Raw genomic sequence first — 13,353 nt, 5'->3', positions numbered from 1 at the left:
TTGCCGTTTCCATTTAGATTTTCTGGTTCTCCGTTTGTCGTGTTTTTTGCTAGTCGCCATGGCAGGAGCGGATTGACGGCGACTCAAGATGGGAGATCTGCGAAAAGGGAGTCGAAATTATGCAATTACATAGATGGTGTTGAGCTGGCTGAGAGTTTATTCACTTGAGATAGCCATAGAATGCTTTAAAATTATAACCAACAAAATAAAATGATTTTTTATCACAGCCTTAGGTTTATATTTCTTAAATTTGTGCAATTTTGATTTTTTTTGGCTCTAGTTTACATAACAAAAAGGGTAATTATATAGAATCGAAGAGGATATTTGATGCAGTAATGTTAATGTTTCTAATTAAGCAATATGAATTCGACGTGCATTTTGTTTTTCATTTTTATTTTGTATTAGTAAAAGGTATTTTGTTTAAATAGGCAGAATCTGAATTACTAAAGTTATCTCCTAAGCCGAAAATTACTTAAATTCATGTTGGAAATTTATAATAAAAGATGCAAATATTAACGCTGTGATTTAATAAATCTAATAATAACAAGAGTTGCTAGACGAATTCGATACAAAGAGGACCAAAGAACGCGAGGTGGCCAAAATCGAGATTGGCAAAAAGCACAGGCGAATTATAAAAGGAATAACGACAAAAAGCGAAAAAAAGAAAGCATCTACAAAGAAGGCGATTTAGTTGCAATTTATTGCCGGGAAGAAGCTTGCGAGTGCCTACCTTGGACCGTATGTTGTATCCAATGTTAAGAGAAATGGACGTTATGATGTCAAACAAGAGAGAACGCTATAGTCGGGTGCCCCGACTATCAGATACCCGTTACTCAGGTAAAGGGAGTGCGAGGGAGATGGAGATAGAAACTTTGATCACGCATAACTTTTTAACGAATGGTCCGATTTGAAAAATTTCTTCTACATTTCGATAGGTTTTGATAAACACAATAAAACTGCATTTTTACTTTTCCGAAATATTTAAATTTTTAAAATCGTATATAAGCGATTGTGGGCGTTTAAGGGGGCGTGGCACCTTTTTGAAACAAACTTGCGCTGCGTAGGAACTTCTAGAATCTGCATGCAAGATGCCAATCTTCTAGCTTTTATAGTTTCCGAGATCTCAGCGTTCATACGGACGGACAGACGGACAGACAGACAGACGGACAGACGGACATGGCTATATCGACTCGGCTAGTGACCCTGATCAAGAATATATATACTTTATAGGGTCGGAAACGCTTCCTTCTAGCTGTTACATACTTTTGCACGAATACAATATACCCTTTTACTCTACGAGTAACGGGTATAAAAATAACTAAAACTAAGAAATGGATTGGTCAATAAGTCATTTGGCGAAATGGTCTCATGCAGCTCTACGATTTTATTCAAATTTTCATGTCCTAAAACAACAAAATTAAATTTTGTTGCGGCATTCTTTAGTCAACTAGATTTCAAAAATACTTAAATGGTTTTCGTAAAATTTAAACAATGGCCATATTTAATATTCATTTTTATTTTCAAATGTTAATCAAATCAATAGTCCAATATTAGTCATGAAAGCAAGAATGTAAAAATTTATTTAAAAAACAAGAGAGAACGCTATAGTCGGGTGCCCGAATATCAGATACCCGTTACTCAGGTAAAGGGAGTGCGAGGGAGATGGAGATAGAAACTTTGATCACGCATAACTTTTTAACGAATGGTCCGATTTGAAAAATTTCTTCTACATTTCGATAGGTATTGATAAACACAATAAAACTGCATTTTTACTTTTCCGAAATTTTTAAATTTTTAAAATCGTATATAAGCGATTGTGGGCGTTAAAGGGGGCGTGGCACCTTTTTGAAACAAACTTGCGCTGCGTAGGAACTCCAATAATCTGCATGCAAAATGCCAATCTTCTAGCTTTTATAGTTTCCGAGATCTCAGCGTTCATACGGACAGACAGACAGACAGACAGACAGACAGACAGACAGACAGACAGACAGACGGACAGACAGACGGACAGACGGACAGACGGACATGGCTAGATCGACTCGGCTAGTGATCCTGATCAAGAATATATATACTTTATAGGGTCGGAAAAGCTTCCTTCTAGCTGTTACATACTTTTGCACGAATACAATATACCCTTTTACTCTACGAGTAACGGGTATAATCACAAATTGTTAAGAAACATTTGGTTATATTCATACTTATAGATTGCATTCAAGCATAAATATTTTCTGTTGGTTAATTAAAGAAAGTAGTAGACATGTGTCCGCCTACAAGTTCTGCATTTTATTTACACTTTCACAGCTCTTCTGTTTTGGGCCCAGATAGTTTTCCGGTTAATCCGCCCCTGCCGCCCGCTGATAGTATTAAAAGTTACGCCCCTGTCCATGCTCATGTCGACGTCTTGTTTTAACTGGAAACCCAATGTTGTGTATTTGTTTTGTGGTTTTGGCACGTTTTAGCACCTCGCACGAAATTCCCAAATGAATTGACGGGCAGGTAACAAAGAGGAGCTTGCCCGGCGACTGAAACTGTTAACTGGGAACTAGGAATGGGTATTGGGACTGGGACTGGGATTGCTATTGCGATTGCGACCAGGAGGAGCTGCAAACGGATGCTGACTGTGGCAGCTGTCAATCGTCATTTGCACATATGACAGCTCATCTATGGCAGCGCTGTGGAATTTAAATCGTCGTCGAACGACTTCCCCGACCCCGATGGCAGACATTATCTGACTCCGGCTCTGACTCTGACTCAGTGGGATGCAATTCGTAGGCGCCCCTTAGAGTTATCCGGTGTATGGGTCTGTCACTTGGCAGGGATAGAGATACAACCGTCAGATATCTTCATGCACCTTTCACGCACAATGCATCATCTTTGGCTGTCTCTGTCTGGAAAACTTCGTTGTTCGCTCCTTCCTTTTTCGGATTGGGAATTTTTCGTTTTTTGTACAACTTGATTGACATTTTCACAAGTTTTTGTCTCTACACTCGCACGGGCAATCCGGACGGGGGATGGGAGGTGGCCATTCGTTTCGTCCTTTCGGCCGTTCCTGCCCAACGCTCCAAGGTGATTTGTTATATTTTTCGGACAGCAGCAATTAATAGTAACAGGATGTGTGCGAGTGTCTTTCAGTATACACACATATGTACACAACTAACATACCTCGGCCCAATCCCAATCCCAATCCCAAAACTGAAACTGTCCCACTTGGCTGAAGCGAGGACTAGCTAAGGTATCCTTGTTTCTGCAATGGGCTGGGATTGGGATATTGCCTGACAGTTGCTGGGGAGTTAAGTGATATTTCCTCTTTTCGCAAATGTTTGTTACCATAATGAAGTTGTTAAACAATTGGAAATGTGGACAGAAATAGGTTTAGGTTTTTAAATGTTAGAGTTATAACATTTTATATATTTTCAAAATGGAACTAGGGAGTTTTAGTTTAAGAAACAGCACAGGTGGGTTATATGAAAATATATATTTAAAGGCATATCTCGTCCAAATATTGTATATATTTGTCATTAATATTATATAAATTTTCTTTCAAAACATTTCATTTTGCTTGGAAAGCGCCAACCTTTTTGTAGTGATTAAAAGTTGAGGGCAAATACAATTGTAAGATATTAGAGACATGTCGATTATTTGAAAAGTATAGGCGGCACCCGCATAGTGTATTATATATTTTTTCCAACATTATTTTCATCTTGTTCAGTCATAAATTTAAGATAATTTCAACACAGAGAAAATTTGTAAAAGAATTTTTTAGCAAAAGCCGGTTCGAAACACTTTAAAAAGCAAAACTCAACTACATGTTAATTTTTTCTTATTTTTGAAATGTTTTTACCCTGATTTTGCACTTTGCCATTTTAAATTTTCGAGCTTAGCTTTCTTTGTGTACAAGGGTTTTCAAAGTACTAAAACGTAAAAAACTTCTTGTAAAAACAATTATTTGAATATCATTTTTTCGAATGCATATAAATATTATAAAATATCAAACTTCTCCACAAAATTGTATCACAAGTAAAAATTTAGTAGGTACACACAAAAAACATGTGTAAAATCAACATAGAACATATTTTTCTTTATTGTTTCGAAGAGTACTATAACAAATAAAACAGTAGTAAAACAGCAGTGTCAAGCTAATAATTTGTGAGTCGTAAGTTAAGTCCCGCTTTTGCAACAATTTTTTTCAAATTCATTGAATTTTAATTTATAGTCAATTTAATTTTCTCCCAAAAACTCGTTCTTATGCTCAACAAAGCTAGTTAAAGATAATTTCTTGTTTGCCCATTTACTACAAAATGTTATTGTTTCGGATTATAATCTAAGCCCTATGCAAACCTTTTTTAATTCTTTGTACCCCCATCCCCCCAAACAATACATTTTCGGAATATCTCTGTAGATCATCAAATCACAATCGACAACAAAAGCTTTTCCACGCCCCACTTGTAAGTGCATATGCATGTCTAGTCAAGTGCCTGATGCACCCTTTGACTTTCGGGGGATTTGTTAGTCGCGCCATTAACGTCTGTTTAGCGCCATGAAAAGCGTCGGAAGTAAGATATATGGGCTAGATGACGTCCCGAACAGCCGTGAGAGGCGTCAAACCTTTACAATCGACCGGAATGGTGGAAAACTGACCACAAGCTGACGCCAACTTGATGGGGCGCCGTTTCCACAGCTCCGAAACTCCAAAAACTTGAACTGCCGTCGTTCGATTTACGCTGATTCGATTCGATTTTGGTTAAACAGCTCTGGTGTCTCCCCACGGCAGCCCGTATCTGTCCGTTGTCCGTTGTCTGATGTCCGTTGTCCGATGTCCGCCGGTGTTCGAGACGTGACGTGACGAGTAACTGGCGTAATTGGCAACTGCACCAAATTGATGGATTGCCCGGCGCCGACTGTCACCGCTCCAAGAACAAAACTTGGCGGTACTTTTCAGGTTTCCTTTGTAATTTTTGGGTAAATCGATATTTGTGCCATTTTTTTGTTTCGTGTTTTTTTTCTGGGCTTTCGGTTTTGTGCAGCTTTTGACTCTGGCGTTTTGTTCGCTCCTGTAATGATTAATTAATCGAATGTACTTATCAGGCTCTGGTGAGACGGCGACGGATGCCTGTTGCATGGCGGCCAAGAGTTGTGCTAACTGGTCCGTCGCCTCTTTAATTGAATATGAAATTAGCCCGGACAAGCTCATTACGTTTATGAATAGGATTTTAAGCTACCTACCCCAATTAGTTGCTGAATTCATCACATGTTCCTTTTTCGGCTAATTCCAAGACCCCTTTGCGGGGATCTCGTCCAGCATTTTTGTGATTGATACCTGTAATTGCCAACGCCCAATATTTAAAAAGTTTTTATGAAAATTCCTCAATCTACACATGTCGGTGTCTTTGAGTCGACGAAATGAGATTGCATCTAAAGCTATACAGGAGTTATGTTTTCTTGCCTAAAAACAATTTTTGTAGAAGTTTTTTAAAAAAATGTTATTTATAAAAATCTGACAATCTTTATATTTAAACCCTGAAATATTTTTTAAAATATTAATTTTTAGCCCATGATTACATTATTAAAATAATCCAGTTGTTACATTAAACAGGATAGAAAGCTAAACTGAAGTTTATAACTTTCAGTTATAATAAAATATTTCATTATAATTCTATATCTGACCATAAACGATAAGAAATAAAACGGTGGAAGGCTTTTGGTAATGTTTCATCCAAATTGATTTAAAACTGAGAGAATAGCTTGCGCAAAAATGGACGAACTTGCGTAAAAGTGCGACTCCTAATAAACAATAAATATGTATTTTGGTGTTAGAAATTTTTCGTTCGCTGCGTTGCAAACTCTGCAAAAGTATAAAAAATAGAAAATGACGTGGCGTCATAATCGATGACAAGTAACATCGTGCGCGATGAATGGTTACAAATTTTATTTTGTATTAATCGTTATAAAAATCTCAAAACATGCAAAATTAAGGGTATACATGGATTTCCCGGGTCAAAACCATGTGTCAAAAAGTTGTATTTTTATACCCTTGCAGAGGGTATTATAATTTCAGTCAAAAGTTTGCAACGCAGTGAAGGAGACATTTCCGACCCTATAAAGTATATATATTCTTGATCAGCATCACCAGGAGAGTTGATCTAGCCATGTCCGTCTGTCCGTCTGTCCGTCCGTCCGTCCGTTTCTACACAAACTAGTCCCTCAGTTTTAAAGCTATCTGCTTGAAACTTTCCCAAAAGTTGTCTTTCTATTGCAGGTAGTATATAAGTCGGAACGAGCCAGATCGGGCGACTATATCATATAGCTCCCATATAACTGAACGATCGGAAAAGCCATAACTTTGGTGTTTTTAAAGTTAGGAAGTTGGCATTTTCTATGGGTTTTATTTTTGGCCAATCAATCCGACCTACCAAATTTCATAAGGATCGGCCGACTATATCTTATAGCTGCCATATAACTAAACGATTGGAAATGTCATAACTTTGGTGTTTTTTAAGTTAGGAAGTTGGGACTTTTTATGAGTATTAAGAATGCATCATATGAATCATTTTGGAGAATATAATTTATAGAATATTCTGCAAGGGTATATCAACTTCGGCTCCGCCCGAAGTTAGCTTTCCTTTCTTGTTTAGTTTAAGTACATTTTTTTTGGTCGTAACTTAATCAAAAACAACCTTACATTTGGTTATACTTAAAAATTTGTTAGTACTTAAAAAATTTTAAGTCAATCGTTTTTAAAATATATATTGTCATTTTAAATATGTGTAAAACATTTTATAAAATAAAGTATTATATCTTTTTAAGTTAGAGTATTCCATCAGTTGCAATAACTTTATATCCAAGAAAACTTAAGGGGTAGCCTGCCTTAGAAGCTTAAAAAAATTGATTTTCCGAGGACTTTTTTGGAAATGAAAGAAATATTTGATTAAAACGTCATATTATGCCTGGTACAAGCATTTCGCCAAGGCGCCTCGAGTGTGCATGTGTCGTGCGGCGGGAAAGTTGCAGGTCGCAATTTCCATCACAAAAAAAAGCCAACAAATTTTCTATATTCACTAGCTAGTTAAACCAAAAAAAATTGAACAAAAAGTCCGAAATTCTAGAATTTTTCGCAAATTAAAGAAAAAAACTTTTTTTAACAAAATTAAATAAACATTTTTTCTAGGTTTTTGAGGGTCAACTAGAAAAGAATTTAATACCGAATACAATAAATTTTGTCTCGTTTCGATAGGACGTTTAATTTTTTTCCTATCTTTCCCGTTAGGAGAAATTGTACAAATGAAAAAACGAGAAATCGCACCTCAAAGTTTTAGTAACGCTTGCTCACTATTTCTCCCGTAACTTTAAAAATATTTTGAATTTGGTTCTGAAATTTTAGGGACACATTCTTGGATAGCTTGGGTAGACATTTTTTAAGCCTCTAAAGCAGGCTCCCCCTTAAATGAGCTGCCACGCTCTTGGACGAAGATTTGACTTAAACTTAAACTTTGAGAAAAGTTATTCATAATCAAAAATTGCACACAAAATAAGCTATTATTATATTACCCTTTGCAAGATAATATAAGAATGATTAGAACTCCAAAGGGAATAAAGGATTGTATCATTTTTGTAAAGCTAAGTTTATATAATTTATATAGGGTTTTCCATATCGTAATTATTATTCATTTTAAACTAAAGATGATGTTAATTTGGGCAATAGGTTTAACTTCCTTAGCTCTATGATTTGTGAGAACGTTGATTTTGGCTATATAGTTCTTATCAAGATAGTTTAAAAGCTAACGCTGTTTTAGTGGTCAAGAAAAACGGCCTTTGCTAAGAGCCGTTAAGCCCCGATTTTTTATTTTAAGGCTACCTTTTTAAAAAATTTGTGCAGTAATATCTCTTAAAAATGTTTTTGTTTAACACAAATGTATTATATCCTTTCTTTTTAATTTAGCTTTAAGCTCTGAGGCACTGGACTTGTTGTGCGTTAGAATTTTGTACATATATTATAAAAGCGGAACATAATTTTATTGAAACATGTTAAATTACACACAAAGGTTTTTGGTCGTTTTTTCCTACAGTGCATTGCCCTTAATCTATTTTGTATCTGCCTGACCGTTTTATTGACTTTACTTTAATCTTTCGTGTTATTTGAACAACATAAACATTGCCAAGGCACTCGAGGATGACCTTGACTGTTAAAGATGCAAAATTATGCAAAAACAACTCGGTAAAGATTATAAAGGCACCCGGCATTAAACGAAATCCTATGCTTCAAGAGTCATTCATTTTTGAATCGGATAAAGTTAAAGCGAGACAACCGTCTGCACACTGTCTTTATCCGCTTCACAGCTGAAGCGAACCAATCGGAGCAGACTTCTATAGAACAGCCCCCGCTTCTAAAATATTCTTCCTAAAATAACAGTCTACCCTTGTTTGCCTGGGCAAAATGGGATTTCTGCACAACGCAGCTGAACAGGATAATAGAAGTAATGGTTAGGCATCGGTTTTTATTGTTGATTGGCAGGCTTCGGGGGAAAGGCTGATTCGCAGTTTGTGCAAGTTTCTTGGTGAGAGTAATTTAAGTTATAAAAACATGCGATAAAGAAAATACCCACTTGAGCCGTTAATTTTAATTTATTAATATATAATGTTTGTAGAAAGTATTGATGTTCTTTTTAATGTTCAGAAAACAATTGAAGTTAGGGAATCTACATTTAAATATCATGCCACCATATACACAATTCCAAAATAAATTCAATATTATTGACCGGAATTGTAGCCTACGTTAATTTTTAATTAAATTTGAACAAAATAATTTTTTCATTCCAACAAAGTATTTAAAATTCAATTCAATATAAAACTTTCTCTTGGGATATAGAGTAAGTGCATTTAGCACCACCTATTGTTCAAACTTAAACCCAAAAATTACCATTGCATACTTTTCGGCCGTCTTAATCGCTTAGTTGTTCTGCATGACCATTTGCAAGATCAGCATGGAAATAAAATTAACGTAAGCATATAACTGAAAACTAGTCATTGAAGAAATAGATTTGCGATACGTTCTTTTATTTTTTAAGTGGTGACCTGGGTGCTTTGGCTTTTGAAAGTATCTAGCAAGCCTTTCAGCACCGAAATCTACCAAATTCCCGGTGGTCTTTCTAAGGTGTAAAATATATTTTTAGATTATTAGTAGTTTATTAGAGTTTTATATGCCAGGTTGCCCACATGCAACTATAATTGGTCTGAAAACTCAGTTTGCCATATTGAAACTTGATTTCTATAACGACGAATGATGGAATTCTGTAACCAAAAAGAAATGTTTGAAATAATAAGAATATGAATACGAATGTCTTTAGGCCGCTATAGAATTTAAAATTGAATCCAAACAGATGTTAAAATGTTCTTCCCGAGCAATAAATCCTTAAAAGTGAAATTGTTCCCAATTCTAATTCTAAAGGGACCCAGATATAAACGCGGTATAAGTAGTCGTTTCCATTCGAAAATATATCAATAATGTACTTTACTGCGAACCGACTGCCCTAAATTATGGAAGGAGCTCAATCAATACCTCGAATGTAGGTGAAAAACGGTCTGAAAACCTGTCGATTGCCTGATAAACTCGTTGGGGCATCTCAACGCCAATTAGGCGGTCTAGAAAGAGACTGGCCTGGAGGTCCCTGCGATGACCTTGCCAAGATCCAGATGCAGAAGCAGAAGCAGATGCAGGCCACTGTGGCATTGGGTCAACGAGCAGTCAGCCGCCTATAAAAGACGATGGCCAGTCCGAAGTGGACTTGTGTTAAATCAGCTACCGACAGGAGCAAGCCTTAACCTTCTGCACAAAAATCATGTTAAACAAAGTAAGCTTCGATGTGCTCTATACGGATCTCAAGATATGATCTTATATCATCTGACTGTCCACAGGTTGTGTTATTTGTGGCCCTTTTTGGCCTGGCTCGCGCTGGATTACTGCCCGTGAAAAGTTCCGGAAGTGACGACACCTACGATTCCCATCCGCACTACTCCTTTAACTACGATGTGCAGGATCCAGAGACCGGAGATGTGAAGTCGCAATCGGAATCTCGAGATGGGGACGTGGTCCATGGTCAGTACTCCGTTAACGATGCCGATGGCTACAGACGAACTGTGGACTACACCGCCGACGATGTGCGTGGTTTCAATGCGGTGGTGCGCCGTGAGCCACTTTCTAGTGCTGCGGTGGTGCTGAAGCCAAAGGCGGCAGTTGTGGCCCCCAAAGTTCAGTTCCAGCCGCTGAAGAAGTTGCCACCACTGAAGCCCCTCTCTCAGGCATCGGCGGTGGTGCACCGATCCTACGCCCCGGTGATTCACCATGCCCCAGTGACCCACGTGGTGCACCACGCTGCTCCGGCGCACTCCTTCGTTTCACACCATGTGCCACTGCTGAAGACCTCCTTGCACCACGCCCATCACCCCCATGCCATTTCATATGTGTTCTAGAATCTGTTCTTAATTACGATTTTACTGTGTCTGAATAAAATACTTTAAATTTAATGTTTTATTATCTACCCCTTTCCCTTTATTACCTTTAATTATTCTTAAAATGGTATTACTTTTATTAAAAGAAAAATAAAGGTATAATGAATTACATATATTTGATAAATTATATGCAGAAGATGAAATAACGTTACTTAAGAATTGTTTGCTATATTTTCTATTCAAAACTAAGCCTTAAAAACTGTAAAGCTGTATGCAGCGCCAGATGGATTTAACAAAGCTCAATATTCCCTATCTCGAGACTTTAGTATTCGAAACAGGAAATCTCCATAGGTCGAATATTTTTTTTCGGTGGAGTGGTGAATTGGTAATATTGTGTAAATTCAGTTAAAAAAGCTATTTTAATTAGTACTTTAATTGAAGTTATTGATTAAACTTCACGTGTAACGTTGGTTATATGTTCTGTTCTTCTATAACACAACGTTTTTTAGCACCAACACATTATATTAATATTAAAATAAATAGGTATAATTTTCTAAAGGGTTAATAAAAAATACTTCGATAATATTTTTTTAGTTAAAAAACAAAAAACTCTCTAACGAACTATGTACATGTTAGTCTTGTCTTTTATATTGATTAAACACAACAAGTACGAAATTTCCATAACGAATTATCGAAGTAATCCCAAACAAACATGTAAGAACGTGTCGAACTCATTCCATAACTAAATTCTCAGCAAGAATGCCGCCGAAACATCCGCAATGACTGCTCTTTGTTGGGTGGGCATTCGGAAGTATAGCACTAGACATAAGCCCGAAATCCAATTAGCGTTCAACTGGAGCGACAGCCACCGAAATAAACGCTTAAGGTCGTTGGTGGGGTGGGGTGTCCAAACTCAAAGTTACTGTTTCTGGGCAGGGGTAATGAATTCGGAAATCGGTATGGGTGAGCAGCTTGCAAGTGCACAGTCGATTTGAAAAACCGTTGTTATGCATTTGCGCATGCGCTGCATACGATATGGTTGCTATTAGTGAGCGAGTATTTTTCGAAAGCGCAAACAAATGCCAGCGATCATCATTACCATCGTGATCGATACTGGGGGTGGGGGGGTTTCTGGGGCAGGGCAGGACTGGATCCATAGTGCACGTTCGGGTATGCGACTTCTGAGGCCAATATTAATTCGGCTGCCCGCTCAAGTGCGATTCAATCAAGAAGGCATTATGCTCGCCGCGGCTTTGTCACCGCTCAGCCTTGGCAGCGTGCCGCCCACCGCCGTGCTACCTTAGCCCCACCCCCCCTACCCCATACCGCTCCAGCAACAACCGCTTCTAGTCTTGAGCGTCTCGCATTTTGATATGGTCGGCGTTGTTTTGTGACGCAAGTGCACACCACTGACATCGAACCCGGGCAGAGTGCCATCGAGGCGGTATAAAAGCCCCAGTTGGACGCTGTTCAAATCAGTTCACCACCAATTTCGGTATCTAGAGCAACCAACCCAACCCAAGCAACCAAAAATGGCATTCAAAGTAAGGATTAAGTTCTCAAGTGCAAACAAAGTGACAAGTGACAATAAGAGGAGGAAAACTACATCAACTAGATAAATTGCTCTGTTGTTTTAATATATTACTTGATCTTTCCCTGTAACAAGTGCAATCTAATATCGGGTTTAAAATTCTAAACATATTCTTTTGAACAATTCCAGTTAACCATTCTTTTCGCCGCCTGCATCGCCGTGGCCAGCGCTGGCATTATTCCCGCCGCAGCTCCTCTGGCCGCCGTGGCCCAGGTGGAGGAGTACGACCCCCATCCCCAGTACACCTACGGCTACGACGTGAAGGACGCCATCTCCGGGGACTCGAAGACGCAGGTGGAGAGCCGCGACGGCGACATTGTCCAGGGCCAGTACTCGCTGAACGACGCCGACGGCTACCGCCGCATTGTGGACTACACCGCCGACCCCATCAACGGATTCAACGCAGTGGTGCGCCGTGAGCCCCTCGTGGCCGCCGTTGCCGCCGCCCCCGCTGCCGTGGTGGCCGCTCCCGCTCCGGTTGTCCGCGCCGCCGTCGCCGCCCCCGTGGTCCGTGCCGCCCCCCTGACCGCCGCCTATGCCGCCGCCCCCGCACCTCTGGCCTACGCCGCCGCTCCCGCTCCCCTCGCCTACGCCGCCGCCCCTGCTCCCCTCGCCTACGCCGCCGCCCCTGCGCCCATCGTCAAGGCCGCTCCCCTGGTCGCCGCTGGGCCCGCCATCGTCAAGACCCAGTTCGCTTCGCCTCTTATCTCGTACGCCTATTGAAAACCCAAGGAATAGGCCACCACGACCGATAATTGCCGTTAGTTGTTATTGAATAAAGGATGTGATCTAATTGAATGGAAATCAAGTTTACTTTCACTTTTGGGGAGGTCAAAGCTTATTAATTGTCCAATTACGCGATCTTAGAGAACTGCAATGCATCATATCAATGTCTGGAATTAGATAAGATAATTTATGGTTTTGCAAAGTTTTATTTCCTAAGTTCAAGATCCAGTTCTAGCGTAAAAAAATGCAGGAATAGGTAACCCAAAATTTCAATTTATTCTTTTTTTATTTTTATTGTCCAACTTCAATTAGTGGGTTGTTTTTTTTCCTTTTTTTTATATCTTATTCTTATTCGATGATTTCCTGTCAGAATTACAGAAATTTAAATCAAGAACATATTTAAAATATTATTAAATATTTAATTACCATCGACAAAGTCTAATTCTATCGTTAAGTAACGCAGAGATATCCAGTTATTTTCTACTATTGAAAAGTCTGGGAAGATTTTATTAATTATTATACACTATTATATTTTCTTGCAATTTAAATTTAGTCAAAATGCAGGTCTAGGACTCAATTCTAAATTTCATTTT

General features: G+C 38.6%; 2 protein-coding genes across 2 annotated transcripts; both read left to right on the top strand.

Moving 5' to 3' along the window:
- Positions 1 to 9,794: 9,794 nt before the first annotated feature.
- On the top strand, positions 9,795 to 10,464 carry LOC108041433 (pupal cuticle protein Edg-84A). Its single transcript, XM_017119364.2, has 2 exons — positions 9,795 to 9,845; positions 9,910 to 10,464. The coding sequence occupies exons 1-2, from the start codon at positions 9,834 to 9,836 to the stop codon at positions 10,462 to 10,464; spliced, it is 567 nt and encodes a 188-aa protein (XP_016974853.1). The 5' UTR covers positions 9,795 to 9,833.
- Positions 10,465 to 11,925: 1,461 nt separating this feature from the next.
- Positions 11,926 to 12,838, top strand: LOC108041376 (larval cuticle protein A2B). The gene is made up of 2 exons (XM_017119294.2): positions 11,926 to 11,987; positions 12,164 to 12,838. Exons 1-2 carry the CDS (start codon positions 11,976 to 11,978, stop codon positions 12,755 to 12,757), a joined length of 606 nt encoding a protein of 201 aa, XP_016974783.2. The 5' UTR covers positions 11,926 to 11,975; the 3' UTR covers positions 12,758 to 12,838.
- The last annotated feature ends 515 nt before the right edge of the window (positions 12,839 to 13,353 follow it).

Source organism: Drosophila rhopaloa, unplaced genomic scaffold (genome assembly GCF_018152115.1).
Source record: "Drosophila rhopaloa isolate 14029-0021.01 unplaced genomic scaffold, ASM1815211v1 contig_155, whole genome shotgun sequence".
Taxonomy (NCBI): Eukaryota; Metazoa; Arthropoda; class Insecta; order Diptera; family Drosophilidae; genus Drosophila; species Drosophila rhopaloa.
The sequence above is the reverse complement of the archived record's forward strand: the minus strand, read 5'-3'. Positions and strand labels throughout refer to the sequence as shown.